General features: G+C 57.9%; 6 protein-coding genes across 6 annotated transcripts; 1 reads left to right on the top strand and 5 right to left on the bottom strand.

The window, feature by feature from the left end:
• Position 1: 1 nt before the first annotated feature.
• On the top strand, positions 2–2,147 carry PG997_008619 (nonribosomal peptide synthase SidD; the record flags this gene model as incomplete). Its single annotated transcript, XM_066812934.1, is given in 2 exon segments — positions 2–508; positions 525–2,147. 2 exon segments carry the CDS (start codon positions 2–4, stop codon positions 2,145–2,147), a joined length of 2,130 nt encoding a protein of 709 aa, XP_066668276.1.
• Positions 2,148–2,540: 393 nt separating this feature from the next.
• On the bottom strand, positions 2,541–2,963 carry PG997_008620 (uncharacterized protein; the record flags this gene model as incomplete). The annotated part of the gene is made up of 1 exon (XM_066812935.1): positions 2,541–2,963. The coding sequence occupies one exon, from the start codon at positions 2,961–2,963 to the stop codon at positions 2,541–2,543; it is 423 nt and encodes a 140-aa protein (XP_066668277.1).
• Positions 2,964–3,098: 135 nt separating this feature from the next.
• Positions 3,099–3,362, bottom strand: PG997_008621 (uncharacterized protein; the record flags this gene model as incomplete). The annotated part of the gene is made up of 1 exon (XM_066812936.1): positions 3,099–3,362. The coding sequence occupies one exon, from the start codon at positions 3,360–3,362 to the stop codon at positions 3,099–3,101; it is 264 nt and encodes an 87-aa protein (XP_066668278.1).
• A 47-nt stretch (positions 3,363–3,409) lies between these two features.
• PG997_008622 (uncharacterized protein) lies at positions 3,410–4,060 on the bottom strand (the record flags this gene model as incomplete). The annotated part of the gene is made up of 1 exon (XM_066812937.1): positions 3,410–4,060. The coding sequence occupies one exon, from the start codon at positions 4,058–4,060 to the stop codon at positions 3,410–3,412; it is 651 nt and encodes a 216-aa protein (XP_066668279.1).
• A 254-nt stretch (positions 4,061–4,314) lies between these two features.
• PG997_008623 (uncharacterized protein) lies at positions 4,315–9,955 on the bottom strand (the record flags this gene model as incomplete). The annotated part of the gene is made up of 6 exons (XM_066812938.1): positions 4,315–5,919; positions 6,015–7,625; positions 7,700–8,419; positions 8,482–9,250; positions 9,319–9,422; positions 9,512–9,955. The coding sequence occupies 6 exons, from the start codon at positions 9,953–9,955 to the stop codon at positions 4,315–4,317; spliced, it is 5,253 nt and encodes a 1,750-aa protein (XP_066668280.1).
• A 1,887-nt stretch (positions 9,956–11,842) lies between these two features.
• PG997_008624 (uncharacterized protein) lies at positions 11,843–12,896 on the bottom strand (the record flags this gene model as incomplete). Its single annotated transcript, XM_066812939.1, has 2 exons — positions 11,843–12,224; positions 12,304–12,896. The coding sequence occupies 2 exons, from the start codon at positions 12,894–12,896 to the stop codon at positions 11,843–11,845; spliced, it is 975 nt and encodes a 324-aa protein (XP_066668281.1).
• Between the last annotated feature and the right edge of the window lie 1,735 nt (positions 12,897–14,631).

Consider the following 14,631-nt stretch of genomic DNA (forward strand, 5'->3'; position numbering starts at 1 on the left):
CATGCTCGTGTGCTCGCTCGACCCCAAGGGTTTCCTCATCATGGCTAGTTTCGATTCGCAGACGGTGCAGAGCGAACAGATGCAGAGAATGTTGGCGCAGCTCGGTCGCCTGGTCCAACAGTTCTGCGAGACTCCTGGCAAGCGGATAGCCGAGATTCATGTCAATGATGATGGGGAGCTCGACGAGCTTCGGCGATTGAGCCAAGCGGGTGTCGAAAGCCTCAGGCAGCTTTCTCCGTTCTCGGATATACAGGCTTCCGAGGTATGGCTTGCCGATCCTATGAGTCCCGATCGCCTGGTGCCTCTAGGAGCCACTGGTGAGCTCATACTCAGTTCCGCGGAAGCCACCCTGCCTTTCGACGCCATTGAGCTCCCATCTTGGATCTCAACCAAGGCGGACCAAACCTACTACCGCACTCAGAAGTTGGCCAAGTTCAAGCCCGACGGCTTACTTCAGCTGGTCGAACGTACTGCCGCCACGGCGAATCAAATGCAGGCTTCTTCCGCTGTGCGCACAACCAAAGGTTTCGGCGTCATCGGCGAAGCAGCGGAAGCTGATCAAGGCATGGAGTCGCATCCTCGGGGTTCAAGAGGAAGAGATTAGCCTCGAAGACAGCTTCTTCTTGTTGGGAGGCGATTCCATTGGCGCGATGAAGCTCGTCGCTGAGGCCAGGACAGAAGGCTTCGAGTTGACGGTTGCCAACGTCTTCAAGTATCGCACTCTGTATGACATGGCTGGCGCTATGAGAGAGAACAAGAAGGCAAATGCCAATAACAGCAACCAAGAGCAACAAATCAAGCCCTTGTCGCTCTTGAAGAAGGATGATCCCTCCAAGTTCATCGCCGAATCGATCCAACCTCTCCTCGCAAACCCAGAATGGGTGGTCAAAGATGTATATCCCACGAGACCACTCCAGCATGTGGCCGTCAATGGCACGGTCAAACTGCCGCGATACTCGGCCCGGTACGAGCTCTTGCACATGGAGGGCGGGATCGACAAGAACCGCCTGATGGAAAGCTGCCAAGAACTCATCAAGCGCAACGAGATCCTGCGGACGGTATTCGTCGAAGCCGAGGGCCAATGCCACGGTGTCGTCCTCGAGTCCATGACGTCCGAGATCGAGCACTACGACGTCGATAGCGCGACCGACATGGCCTCGTTCACGAAAGAGCTGTGCGACCGCGATATCCAAAACGAGATGCCGCACGGCTCCGCCTTTGTCAAGTTCATGATCGTACAACAGCAGAGCTCGACCTGCCTCATCGTCCGCATCTCGCACTCCCAATACGACGAGATCTGCCTGGTCAGCCTCCTGCGACAACTCAACGCGATCTATGACAGACGCGCCACGAACGATACCGTGCCCTTCTCCGCGTTCGTGTACCACGCCGTCGAGAAGGCGATCCCGGAGAGCATCCCCTACTGGAAAGACCTCCTCAGGGGCTCCAAGGGCCTCTCCGTCCTGCGCCCCGACATTCCCTTGACCGGCGCCGGCATCCCCGACGCCGTGACACGCACGGTCAGCATCGCGGCGCGCCAGCGCGACATCACGGTCGCGACGCTGCCGACGGCGGCTTGGGCGCTGTGCCTGGCGCGCCGCCTGGGCGTCCGCGACGTCGTCTTCGGCGAGGTCGTTAGCGGGCGCCACGTCGACTTACCGGGCGCCGGCGGCGCCGACGCCGTCATGGGGCCTACGTGGCAGTACGTCCCCATGCGCGTGCAGTTCGACCCCGCATCCTCCTGGACGGGCCTCGATCTCCTCCGCTACGTCCAGCACCAACATATCGCCGGCGCCTCGCACGAAGGCATGGGCCTCCGCGAGATCGTGCCGCTGTGCACCGACTGGCCCACGGACCCCACCTCGGACAAAGTGGACGAGTACTGGTTCGACTCGGTCGTGCACCAGGACGTCTACCACGTCGAGACCATGTCGATGGGCGGCGTCCCGTGCCGGCTCGAGACGGTGTACCCGCACTACGAGCCGCTGCGCGAGTGGAAGATCCAGGCCTTCGTCCAGGGCGACGAGCTCATGTTCGAGGTCGTCACGTTCAAGGAGTGGATCGGGGTCGCGGAGGAGCTGCTGGACGAGCTGGAGGGGATTATGGAGGTGCTGGTGAAGAGGCCGCAGGAGGCCATTTTCCCATAAATCGTTCCTCTCTTCGCTTTTCTTTTCTTTTAATCTGCCAAATAGTCGTTTGTAAGATATAGTTAGATAGTCATTTTCAACATGAATTTTCAGTTATGCCGTCAGTACCTTCAATCCTCGATGTGGCCGTATCTCATACCGATCGCGATTCTTTGATAAAACTGGGACTCCAAGAGACGCAGATTTGTTCAACATGCACGTAAATAGAGGACGCGCAGAAGCAAAAGTTGAAGGCATAAAGTGTGAATGTAAATCAGATAGTGATTGCTTGAAAACCTCAATGCTAATAATATCATTACAATAATCATGAAACTCGCAGCGCCAATGATGATGATCAAAACAACAAAAACAAGAACAGGACCCAAATGATGTACTCCAACTACGTCCCTGTAGTCATAAGTCCGAGCCCGAATGCACCGAATCCTTCCGTACCCTAGTATCCTGTTTGACCTTCAGCTCCGCCGACTCGATGGAACCGGTGACGTACGAGAGCCGGCTGTTGATGGAAGCCGACGAGCGGCGACGACCTCGTACGGAACGACTATCGTCACCCGCCGTTGCGTCCGAGCGGTGCTCCTCCACGAGTTGCTCTCCCCTTTGCAGGCGCTGCCGCCAGCCCTGCACAAACATCCAGGCCAGGCGCATTTCGCCGCTGGCCTCCGACTTGGTCGAATCACCTGTCGTAGGCCGCTCTACCTCTTGCGGCTGCGGTTTCGCGCTATCTTTGTGGTCCAGTTCCAATCCCTTAGTCCCCATCCCCAGTGCCTCATTCAGTGCGTAGTGACTTCGTTTCACGTGCCCACAATGGTCCTCCATCTTCGTATAATGATGTTGTTGTTGGTGTTGTTCGTAGTTAATAGATGTTTCCTCTAGCAAAGGTGGTAATATATGTGGTTGCTGATAATCATGCTTATTTATCGTATCTGCAGCGCCCGCCGAGCCCGAGCGTGGTCAAGGCCGGCCGGTCGCCCTGTCACCCGGACCGTCCGCAAGGAGCGACGTGTTCTCGTGCAAGCGGTCCTCCTCGTCATCCTCGCGGGGGACCCGCTCGTAGACGCTGCTGCTGCTGTTGTTGCCCAGGTTGAAGATTTCGGCCGCGTTGAGCGACTTGCGCAGCGACGAGCTCCGGTCCCGGGGTGTCGGCTGGAAGAAGCTCGACGACGTGGACCGCGAGCGCGCGGGCGACGAGGTGCCGCTGGCGCCACCTCCCCACATCAGCGGAGGTGGGGGCAGGTTGCTGCTGCTGTCCGCCGCTACCGGGCTCAAACATGCTGCGCAGCTTGGCGAACATGGGGGAACTCGCAGGGCCGTTGCCGGCCGAGACAGAGTTGCGGTTCGACGAGGGCGCCGACAGCTTCTCCTGTGGAGGCGGCGTCACGGGAGTCGTATCGGTTCGACACCGGCGGGGAAGGTGGCTTCGTGGATGCAGGGGGCGCCCAGCTCGTAGGCGGAGGGGGTGCCGGCTTACCGCTGGCATTGACATCGTATCGGAACGGGTCGAACTCTTCACGCGCGCTGCCGCCCGCGCTGGACTCCGTCAGCTGCGAGATGCCGCGGGCCCGACCGGCGCCGAAGGGCATCGAGGGCCACGAGTCGCGGATCACGGGCTCGTGACGGTCGGCGAGCAGAGCCGAGTGGACGGGCGACGAGGCGACCGAGTCATCGAGGGTGCTGAAGCTACGCATCGACTGCGGTACCGAGTCGTTGCGCGCGTGCCAGGGAACGTTGGTCACGTCCCGAGGCATCATGAATGCGGCGTCCTCATCATCGTACTCGTCCGGTGTAGGGGTCACCACGGCCTGCTCTCGCGATGGGTAGGAGTTGCTGCTGTTGCTGTTGCTGGGCGCGTGGACGCTGTCGGCCAGGCCCCCGTTGGGTGTACCCGGGGTCTCATGCGGGTGGTGCAATTCCATTGGGCTCACATCGGTCGTGGTTGGTTGCGAGACGGGTGCGAGATTGGGGGTCTTGAGCTGTTCTTCAGTCGAGTGCTGCGGGGACTGAGCGTTCTTGGGTTGGCCAATTTGACGGCTGAACTGGGCCACAGTGGGGGTTGCTGAGGTATCCTCGTATCCATTGTGTCCGTATCCTTCGCCATCGCTCTCGTTGTAATCACCAGCCAGCTCCGTATCGAGACTCTGGAGGTTGTTGTGCGGTTGCGCTCCGGGGCTTAGCTTTGCCGTAGGCGGGCCTCCGTCATGCTCATCAGGGAGTAGTCAAGGGTCGACTGTTTCACGTTATCGGGCTCGACCTCTTCGGCAGAAGAGAGGTCGTCGTCGTCAAACAGGTCTTCGTGACCCTGCATGGTGCCGGTTTCCACAGGCAGAGGAGAGCGGGAGGCTTGACGGGGCGGCGGCTCGATAACAAGGTGGTCATCGTGCTCAGGGGCAGAAATGGGAGCAGCTGGTTCTGCCGGTGCTTGCGCCGAGCTTGGCTCATCAGCTGGCTTCGATGAGACTTCCGAGACCGCTGGGTCAGCAGTATGAGACTCCGGCGCATCAACAGCAGGGGCGTCCTGAGTTGCTGGCGTAGCTTCGACGTGGCTGTCAGTCTCGGGCTCAGCCATTTCCTTCACCTTCGAGGCATCTACCTCGTTGGTGTCTTCTTTAGATGAATCAGCATGCGATTGCCCGTCCTTCTCCACTCCGTGGTCATTGGAACCGTCTGGCTTTGATGAGTGCTGTTCAGATGCAGCCGGATGGGCCTCGGGGGTCTCTGCTCCTTCTGCTCCGGGTCCGGGACCTAGAGGATGGTCAGAGCCATCTGCATTTTTCGGAGCCGAACTGGCATCGGTACCAACATGTTCACTTTTATCGGCATCAGCAGCCTCGACGTTCTCCTTTTGGGGGCCTTCGAGAGCAGCATCAAGCGTGAGGGGAATGTCCGGTGTGCTTGGTGCCTCCATTATAGACTCCGGCTTAGGAGCCGCGGTGGTCTCCTCAGGGGCCTCTTCCTGTGCGGGCTTATCGGCTTCAGGTGCGGCTTCCTTTGCGGTTTCCTTGTCTTGCTCCGGGGCGACGGCCTTGCCCGCTGCAGTTGGATCTAGGTCATCGGCCTTGGGAGCTGAGCTGTCTGCTTGCTCTTCCACGGCCGCGGGTGCAGTTTGCTCGACGTGCTCGGAAGTAGGCAATTCGTCGGCCTCCTTCGCGGCGGCCTGAACCGGTTCCGATGCTGCAGGCTCCTCGGTAGGGTGCTTGACATCTGACGCCTCATCTGCAGCGGGCAAGTTACGGGCAGACTCAGCATCGGGAGATTCAGTCTTCTCGGCGGGAACGGCTGCCTTCTCATCGGCGGCTTGCGTTGCGGGTGCCTCCTTGTTGGCTTCCAATGTAGGCAGGGGTGCTGGGATATCATTGGTAGCAGGATCTACGACGATAGTTGGGCCCAAGCTCGGCTGAACGAACTGCTCATCGTCCGAGTAGACAGTCGGCTGTAGGAATTCCAGCTCTGATTCAGTGGGGCTGTGCGAGTCGTCCTTGGAATCAGATTTGGCATCCTCGCTTGCGGGGAGCTTGTCTTCCTTCTGATCCGCGGACGGGGAATCGCTGGTATCAATTACGATGTCCTTACTTTGCGCGTGACTCTCCGGTTCGTGAGTCCCCTTGTCCGCAGTCGTAGTGGCTGGAGTAGCATCGGCAGGGGCTTCCTCGACAACAGGCGTCTCCTTAGCAGCGGGCTCTTCGACGGCGGGAGTCTTCTCGGCGGCGGCCTCATCAGCAGCAGCACTAGTAGCGGCAGTCGCTTCAACAGTTGGCTCTTCAGAAACAGGTGCCTCCTTGGCAGCGGGGTCTCCTCAGCATGTTCCTTGGCCGAAGGTGCATCCGCAGGTGTAGCAGCTGGAGCAGGTGTCTCCATAGTAGGTGTCTCCACAGCAGGTGCCTCCATAGCTGGTGCCTCTGCAACAGCCTCCTTGGCGGCAGGCTCCTTAACGGTAGGTGCATCGGCAACAGCGGCATCCTCAGTAGCGGGCGCCTCCTCGACAGGAGCTTGCTTGGAAGCGGGCTCATCGGCAGCGGACTCTTCAACAACTGGCTTCGCCTCGGCCGCCGGGGTATCCTTAGCAGGCGTATCCTCCGCAGGAGCAGCTCCTGTAGAAACGGGCTCTGCAACAGCCTCTGCAGGAGCAGCCTCTGTGGGAGCAGCTTGAGTCTCAGCCTCGTGGTCAAGAGACTTCTCCTCAGGTGCGTCTACCTTCTTCGCGTCCAGGTCTTTGGGCGCAGGGCTGTCTGCCTCCTCCTTCTCTACGGGAGCAGATTGAGCCTCGGGCTCTTTGGCAAAGAGGCCTTGGTCGGCTGAGTCCACGCCGTCGGTCTCGACTGACTTCGCCTCCGGGACATCAGCTGCGGAGCTCACCTGCACCTCTGGTTCAGATGCGGCCGGCTCCGTCACAGCGGGCTCAGCTGCGGCAGGCTCAGTCGTGACGGGCTCATCAGTAGCGGGCTCATCAGTAGCGGGCTCAGCTGCAGTGGACTTAGCTGCAACGGGCTCATCTGCAACGGGCTCAGCTGCACTGGGCTCAGTTGTAGCGGGCTCATTTGTATCCGCCTCAGCTTTCGCCGGCTCGACTTTGGCCGGCTCACTTTTGGTAGGTTCAGTTGTTTCGGAGTCAGTTTTGGCAGGCTCGTCCTTGGCAGGCTTCTCCTCGGCAGGCTCTTTGGCCGTAGCGGCATCCTTCTCGGTGCTGGCCAGAGGCGATTCCTCTTGCTCCGAGACTGGTGACGCCGGGGGATCAGACTCAGCCGCCGCCGCCACTACAGGATCTTCCGAGGCCTCAGGGGTTGTCTCCTTGGTGGCCTTGGCAGCCTCGGGCTTGACATCATCTTCCGCCGAAGCGACTTCAGCAGCGGCGGGAGTCTCGTCCTTGGCTTCTTCTTTAGATTCTGTTGCAGCGACGGGCGTCTCCTTAGCTTCCTCCACATGGTCATCATGCTGAGGAGCTGAAGTGGATTCGGGTTCGACGGCAGATGCTTCCGCCGCGCTCGGCTTCTCGGCATCGGCATGCTCAGGGGCCTCGGAGATCGAAGGAAGCTCCTCGGATTTCTCCTCTGGAGCAACTCCCTTGTCCGTCTGTACAGAATGAGCCGCTGCGTCGTCGCCAAGGACCGTTACAATCTCTCCATCGTCAGTAACGTCGACGGAACCGCCCTCGGCAAGGATCTTCTGGACAAATGCCTCGGCCTCCTTCTCCATGAGCTCTTCTTCGCTAGACTCGGCCTCGGCTTCGGCCTTGTCTTCAGAAGCCTTGGCTTCCGGAGCCTCGGTTGCCTTCATTTCCGGAGCCGCTGCTTCCTCTGCGGCGAGGACCTCGCGGTCACCGTCATGAACAGAGTTCAGCTCGTCGCTCTGAGTGGAGGTCTCTTCCTCGCCGTGGCTGCTGCTGCTGTTGTTCTCATGCGAATCGCTGCCAGAGGGCGAGTGCGGCAGAGAAGTGGTGTCGTCCTTCTTGTCTGTTGCCGGTGCCTCCTCCTTGGCGGGCGCAAGCTCACGGGCTGCCGGGGCCTTCTCCTCAGTTGGGGAGTCTGGAAGGACTCCGCGTCTCGTAGGGGTCGGGGTACGTTCAACTCCTCGTGGCTTGGCTCTTCCGACTTCTCGTCGGTAGGCTCATCGCCATGGGATTCTTCCGGGATGGAGGCGAGAGTAGTTTCAGGCAGGTGAGTAGCGGCGTCATGGGCGTCTTCCTTGTCATCCTCGGCTGGGGCTTGAGGGGCTTCTGTCGGCTTCTCCGAAGCTGGTTCGGCATCGACCTCCTTTGTGGCAACCTCTGGTGAAGATTCTTCGTCAGATGCTTCTACTGGAGACGCTTTTTGAGCAGATGCCTCCCTTATGGGGAACTCTTCCGGCTCATCATCCACAGCTGGAGTATCGGCTTCCGCAACGCTCAGGGCCTTTACACTGTCGTTGCTGGGCTCGGCGGCCTTGGAGGCCGCCGGCGCATCCCCAGCTGGTGTAGGTTCCGGCGCGGCTGCAGCGGGTGCGGACTCTTCCTTGTTCTCATCGAGAGCCTTGGTCGAAACTTCGTCCGCAACAGCCGGCTCGGGGGTAGGTGTATCATCAGAGGCGACAGAACTTTCGCCGGCGGGCTCCTTCTTGTCTTCTGCAGGGTTTTCAGGCGAATCTTCGGTCTGGGGCTCAGAGGCCGCAGCGGTGTCTTCAGATGCGGGAGTCTCATCGGCCTTGACGTCATCATGGTGATCTTCAGGGGCAGCTGCCTTGCTAGATTCCTCGTCCTTAGCTTCATCCATCTTGGCTTCGGGCTCAACCGGAGCTTCCTTAGACTGGGGGTATCATCGGTTTCAGTAGCGGCGGCGGGGGTGAGGTCTTCTTCGTGAGCAGGAACAGGAGCAGGAGATTCAGGTTCTTTGGTCTCTTCCTCTTCGGGAAGCTCACTCAAAGCCTTCACGACTTGCTCGTCAGAAATCACATGCTCGGTATCAGCAGGGGCGGTTTCAGCAGGGGCATCGGCAGGCGCGGCATCAGCAGGCGTGGCATCGGCAGCGGGCTTCACTTCCTCAGCGGCGGCCTCCTCTGCTTCAGCGGGGGCAGGGGATTTCTCCTCGGCCGCTGCTGCTGGCTCCTCCGAAGTAGTGGTGGCTGGTTCAGGTGTTTCCGTCTCAGGCTTCTCCTCAGGCGCCTCGTCCTTCGGCGTCTCCGCCGCTTGGCTGGGCTCCGATGGCAGTTCGCGCGTTGCCGGTGCCTCCTCCTCAGGCTGCACCTCGGCGGCTTGTACACTCATGATCTGGGGCTCATCTTTAGGGGTATCTTCGGTAGGGGCGGTCTCCGGCTCCTTCGCTTCAGTAGTGGCGGGTTCGGCTGCTTGGGCGGGTTCTTCGGGTTTAGTGGGCTCGGGTGTCTTTGATTCTTCAGCGGGGGTCTCGGTTGCAGTGGGCTCGGCAGCAGACTCAGCAGGAGCAGCGGCCTCTTCCGGCTGCTGAGCTTCAGCTGGTTGCTCTCCCTTCTGCGCGGGGGCCTCTTCAGGCTGAGAAGCCTCCGGCACCTCCTTGGTTTCAGGCTCCTCCACAGCCTTCGCAGCTACAGGTTCGTCCGGAGACGCAGACTCTGCACTCGGGGGCGCCGCGGCGTCAGCCTCGGCCTCAGGAGCCTTCTCACTGTTATTCGCAGGTTCTTCGGGGTGGCCGCACTAAGGGCTCGCGTACTCGGCTCCGGGCTCTGCGACCCTGCACCATTGACAGCCCTGTTCCTCCGCGTCCTCGCCCGCTTGCGTGTGGGTACCGGCGGCAGCGGCATCTTCAGCTGCTCATCGATCATGCGGTTGATTTCCTGTGGGAAGGAAAAATGGATATCAGTATAAAGTTTCCCCCAAGATGTCACACAATAAGGAACACACGGTAATGTGAAATACTACTCACTCGTCGCTTCTCCTCAAGCTCGCGGATCCGCTTCTCGCCATCCTCGATATTCCGGCGCGCCTGCTCCTCGACGGCGTCCATCTCGAGCTCGGTCTCGTCCTCGGCGGCGTCCATGTCGCCGTCGAGCTTCTTCCGTCTCTCCTCGTCCTCCCGGGACCGGCTCGCCTGGAGCTCCTCGTCCTCCTGGCGCCGGCGCCGCTCGCGCTCCTCGTCCTCCTTCCGGCGCGCCGCGACGATCTCGTCGCTCTCCGACCGCCGCTTGCCGTCCAGCTCGGCCCGCTCCCGCTCGTACGCCGCGCGCAGGTCCGCGAGGAGCGAGTCCCGCTTCTGCTCCAGCTCGTCAAGGCGGGCGTCGTGCTCCTCGACCGACAGGAACGAGGCGACGGTCTTGTGGATCTCCGACAGGTTGTCGTGCATCTGCTGCACTAACGAGGCGACGTCCATCTTGGCGGCTTATAATGTGTGTTGGCCTCGGTCTTCGAAACTCGGGCAGACTGGTGCAGCTTGTGCAGGAGGCGGCCTTGCTCTTCACAAGTAACAGGGGGTGGGTATATTAAGAAAAGTGAAGAGGAAAAAAGAAGAAAAATAGTGAAGAAGATGTTGTTGACACAAAGTTACCTTACCAGTTGCCTCGGCTTTCTTGCTGAAAGACTTACTACAGTACTTGCGACGTAGCTGGCTAGCAAGAAAGATCGGACTGAAACCAAAAGTGGGTGAAACGCAACGGGATACATATATATATCCCTCCCGGCCGGCAGGACACTCTTGGAATGATTCGCGGAGTGTCAAGTGGCGCCCATCTCTTACCTTGGAAGCAACCTAGCTGGCACTGAGCCGAGAGGCACCGTAGGAGGGACGCGCACGACGGCGCATCCGGCTTCGTCCTTCATGCGCCCTACGGCTAACCTGCGACTAGTCGTCACAGAATTGGGAAGGAGAGCCAAGCGACAGCCCTCATTTCGTAATGACACGTCAAGATAGGCAAGTTGGGCCCCGGGCCAAGCGCCGGGCAAGTCAAGTCGTCTATAGTCGCCTCACGATAACTATATCGTGGGCAGCTACCACCACGCACCCCCTGCATCCGTCATTGGAGAGAGTAACCTTGGGTAGGTATATTGAAGGTGGTGGCGGGTATATGGGTCTTGGTTGGAGTCGCGAGGAGATTTGATAAGTGGCGGCCACCTGAAATGACGCGCGCCGGGGGACAGGGAACATAACGATAGGCAAGGAAAGAAGTCCTTCCATCACGATAGAGTTCGTCAAGCCGTCGCACTCCGGTGAATGGATTGGTCGAATGCCGTGCCAGCAAGCAAGCAAGCTGCCTGGGACAGCCTCCCGCATGGCCAGATTTTCGCAGCAAGCAACAGCCTTGTTCGAAACACCGACGAGGAAGCCAGGCCCCACCGGCGCTCGACAATTGTTTCTTATGCGGGCTCTCGGGCTTTGCATATGTAAAACGGCCCTAGGCTGCGACGGCAATGGACTGTGCAGTGCACGCGGGAGGTGCAAAAGCGACGTGGGTGGGTTCTGTTGGTCCTGGACGTGCCGGAAGAAATATAAAAACGAATTAAACAAACCACGGACTTTTTGCTGACGGAGTAATGTTAATGTTATCTTGCCAAAGGAAACACTGCTCATGCTACGCTGCCCGTTCATTCGCTAGCTGGGCTAGGTGCTGCTAAATTTGGGAGGGTGAAAGGGCGCTATATCACAATGTCGTTAGCGTTTGGTCCAACCCGCCACGCTAGACGGGCGCCGAGTCCAGCTGCATGACGACCTAAACGACCAGCCAAAGCAAGGAATACGGTCGTATGCGTTTCAGAAAATGCTGGCACCAATGGACAAGGCACTATTGAATTGATGCATAAATTCCTGGCGTTCGGCAACGCTGATCTCGGAAATAACAAGACAACTGTCAACTCTTTGCGGGATGCTAGTTCGGTTAGTGCTGGCTAATGCGTTCGTCCAGAAGGGTCTATCATGTTCGGGGTTCTATTTCAGGGTATCATCGGCGCCGTCGGATGGGACGATCTTCATACCCAATTGTGACGTTCGAATATAATACAAATTTGCTAGATACAGCTTCTATATACGGTTTTGATTACAAGGGAGGAACACATCTATTGCCGTCCAATAGCTAGGTAGGTAGAGGGTTGAAAAAATACTAGGCTGAACATCATAACAAACACCACAGCGGACAACCACGGAAGTCGACGGGGGAATGGGAACATGGTAAGCTCGTGAAACCGGTCAAGAATTGTACAAATGCGTAGCCCCATGCGTTTCGTTCATTATTGCGTCCCCCACGTTGCTGCCTTACGACATGGTCGCTTAGAAGGTTGACTGGGCGCCCTTGCCCGCCCGCAGCTTTCTCGTTCGGAAAGTGTGACGGTGGTTAATTCGCTCGAAGGTGCCAAGCCCGTAAGCAGCAAAGCCCACAACCATCCAAACCGACGTGATGATGAGACCAATGGGGAAGATGAGAAGCTCAACACCAGGGAGGACGAATGCCACGGTTCCGTTCTGCAGGCCGGCGACCAAGTCGTTGACGGCCAGCTGGGCACGGGCAATGTCCGACATGATGACTTCCTTGGAGAAGATGCCATTGACGAAGGCGGCCTCGTTGGACGAGACGTTGGTGCTCACGGATGCGCCCCCAGCATTGGTGGCGCTAAGAGTCACCTGCGGCAAAACCAAGGCTTCCAGCACACCCCTAATACACGTTATCAGTATCGACTGCTCCCTAGCGGTTTTTGGAGTTTGCTTCTGCCAGAAGAAAAAAAAGAACTTACATGGTCATGGGCTGCGCCATTTGCGCTTGATCAATCTGCCCAACAAACATATACGACTGCAGAGGCGTCATGCTGTTGGCTCTGCCCACCAGGTCGGGGGTGTCGTTGTCAAGCGACCGGGCTTGGTTCGACTGCAGCGGCGAGACGGAGGCACCGCGGTATTGTAAGCCCACCTGAATCCTCTCCGCCGGGATGCCAGTGAAAGCGCCGTTGGGCTGCGAGACCTGGAAGAGCCTAAGATCGGCCATGAAAGCACCCGTCTTGGTGTCCAGACTCGGCAGGTTGTAGCAGACGGCGGTTCCTGAGGGGTTGGTCGCCGTGGTGAGCTGGGATAGCGCGTCCTGGCATGCCTTCAAGGTATCCGTATTCCACTGCTGCATGTTCATGCCGGCGTTCGGGTTGTTGTTGGTCGAGTTGGACGGGTTCAGGTTGAGGTTGGAGTCCTGTCTCTCTTCCAATACCGGCATAGGCACGCCTGCGTTTGCCATTCGGGGCTCGACGGGTGCCATTCCGCCCATTGCGTCAACGCTAGCATGCGCACCGGCGGCGAGTATCGAAGTCGCCAAAGCCGTTCCCCAAAGCATCTTGGTCATTTTGTCTGTCGTTTAAAAGGTATTATATTCGGAAAAGCCGTCAAAAAGCGCTGCGCGTGAGAACAAGGATCGAGCACGGGTATTGAAATTTTAGCCGACCGGCGGTTACGAGAATCGAAAGAAGAGCGAAAGAGCGTGTATGGATCGGCGGCGAGGTGGTTTCGAACCGTTGTCGTCAGGTCGTCGTCGTCAAAAAGCCGAAAGGGGGAGAGGAATAGAAAGTAAAAGGGACCTGCCCACTGGCTAGAGGGACAATACTGTGTTTGGTTTCGAACTGAAGCTTCGGAGCAAGCAAGGCGCAGTTCCAGGAATCGGTGAAGGGAGAAAGAGAAGAGGACCCGGGACTCGAACAGTCGAGGCGCCAAAGATCCACCAAGCCAAGGCACCAAACCCGTGTGCCGTTGCAGATACCCTAGTCCAACGGTGGGGATAAATCACGATACTCGGCCTCTGCGCAGTCGCAGTAACAGGAACCACAGCGGCTGCAACACAATGTCGTAGAAGAAACGAAATGCAATATGCTAGATCGGACTGTCAGAAGGTTGTAGTAGGATCATAGAGACAAGACAACATATTTTGCTACATAACAATCGCAAGAGACCATGCACATCAATTGGCCAGCAATTGGTAGAGTTCAGGAGACGACGTCTTTGATTGATTGGTCTCGCGCGGATGGGGGAGGAAAAGACGGCAGATGCATGGTTCCATCTCGACAGATGCTCGTGGCTCGGGCGCACCGAGGTGACGTTAGGTAGCTGTCAATCCAGGCAGAGCAGCGCAACGGAAGTGCCAATGATCGAACGGTCTGATACGAAAAAGGGCCCCCTTCTCATCGATCAGACAATCCGCCCTCATGGTACAGCATTTGGTACGGATGGATGGGCGGTTTGGGGGTGGCCATTTGTCGCAGCGCGGAGACGATGTAACAGTCATCGTCGCAGGAGGACCAAACGAGTTAGAAGGGTCCTTGACTCCTTGGGGGCCTCGGTCGCACCCGGGGGTTGAAGCGCCCTGTGCCTCATCGTCTTTTCCCTCTCGCCCAATCGGTTTGCTGTCTGCCGCTTAGCTTCCTCCAAATGTGGCCCCCCACAAGTGTCAACCTTTGCCTTTGCAGCGCCTTCAGGTGTCTTGCCGGTTAGGCGGCGCTTTCTTTCTCCCTTCGTTCAATGTTGCTTCCATGCTTCTATCCTGTCAGGAAATCTTCATTCGATGTTCTTTCCGTTTCGCCAAGAACAAATACAAAGTATTCTCTCGATCATCGTGGGAAACAAATCGTCTACAAAATCTGGCCCTGTTCGATCTGATGTTGATGCAATGAAAAGTGACAGGTTATTATTCCGTGGGCACGTTGGTGGCCTGGCTTAACCTTTAATGAGCACAGTTCAGATGGGCACGGAGCTTCGGCGGTCGGAAGTAACCACGATTAAAAGCCCCGGAGATTACCTTATCGTGAGCACTCACCGAGAAGCAGTCTGGGTATTCTTCGTATTGCAAGTTTGGATGGCCTGTGTCAATAATATTCCATGGGCCGATGCCACCGTTAATTACCATCCTTAGTGAACTCAAGACCTCGTTCATGGTGACGGCAATACAGCAAGTACGCCCTCAAAGGTAGAAGTACATGTGGAAACGGTTTTCAGTATCGCTTATATGAACTATAGAAATGAGAGAAAGAAAGGGATATATAAACTCCATGGGCCGTAGGTATTCACCTGATTTGAAGTTGGCACTGCAA

Source organism: Apiospora hydei, assembly GCF_038363865.1.
Source record: "Apiospora hydei strain CBS 114990 chromosome Unknown utg000006l_segment0_segment0, whole genome shotgun sequence".
In the NCBI taxonomy this organism is placed as follows: domain Eukaryota; kingdom Fungi; phylum Ascomycota; class Sordariomycetes; order Amphisphaeriales; family Apiosporaceae; genus Apiospora; species Apiospora hydei.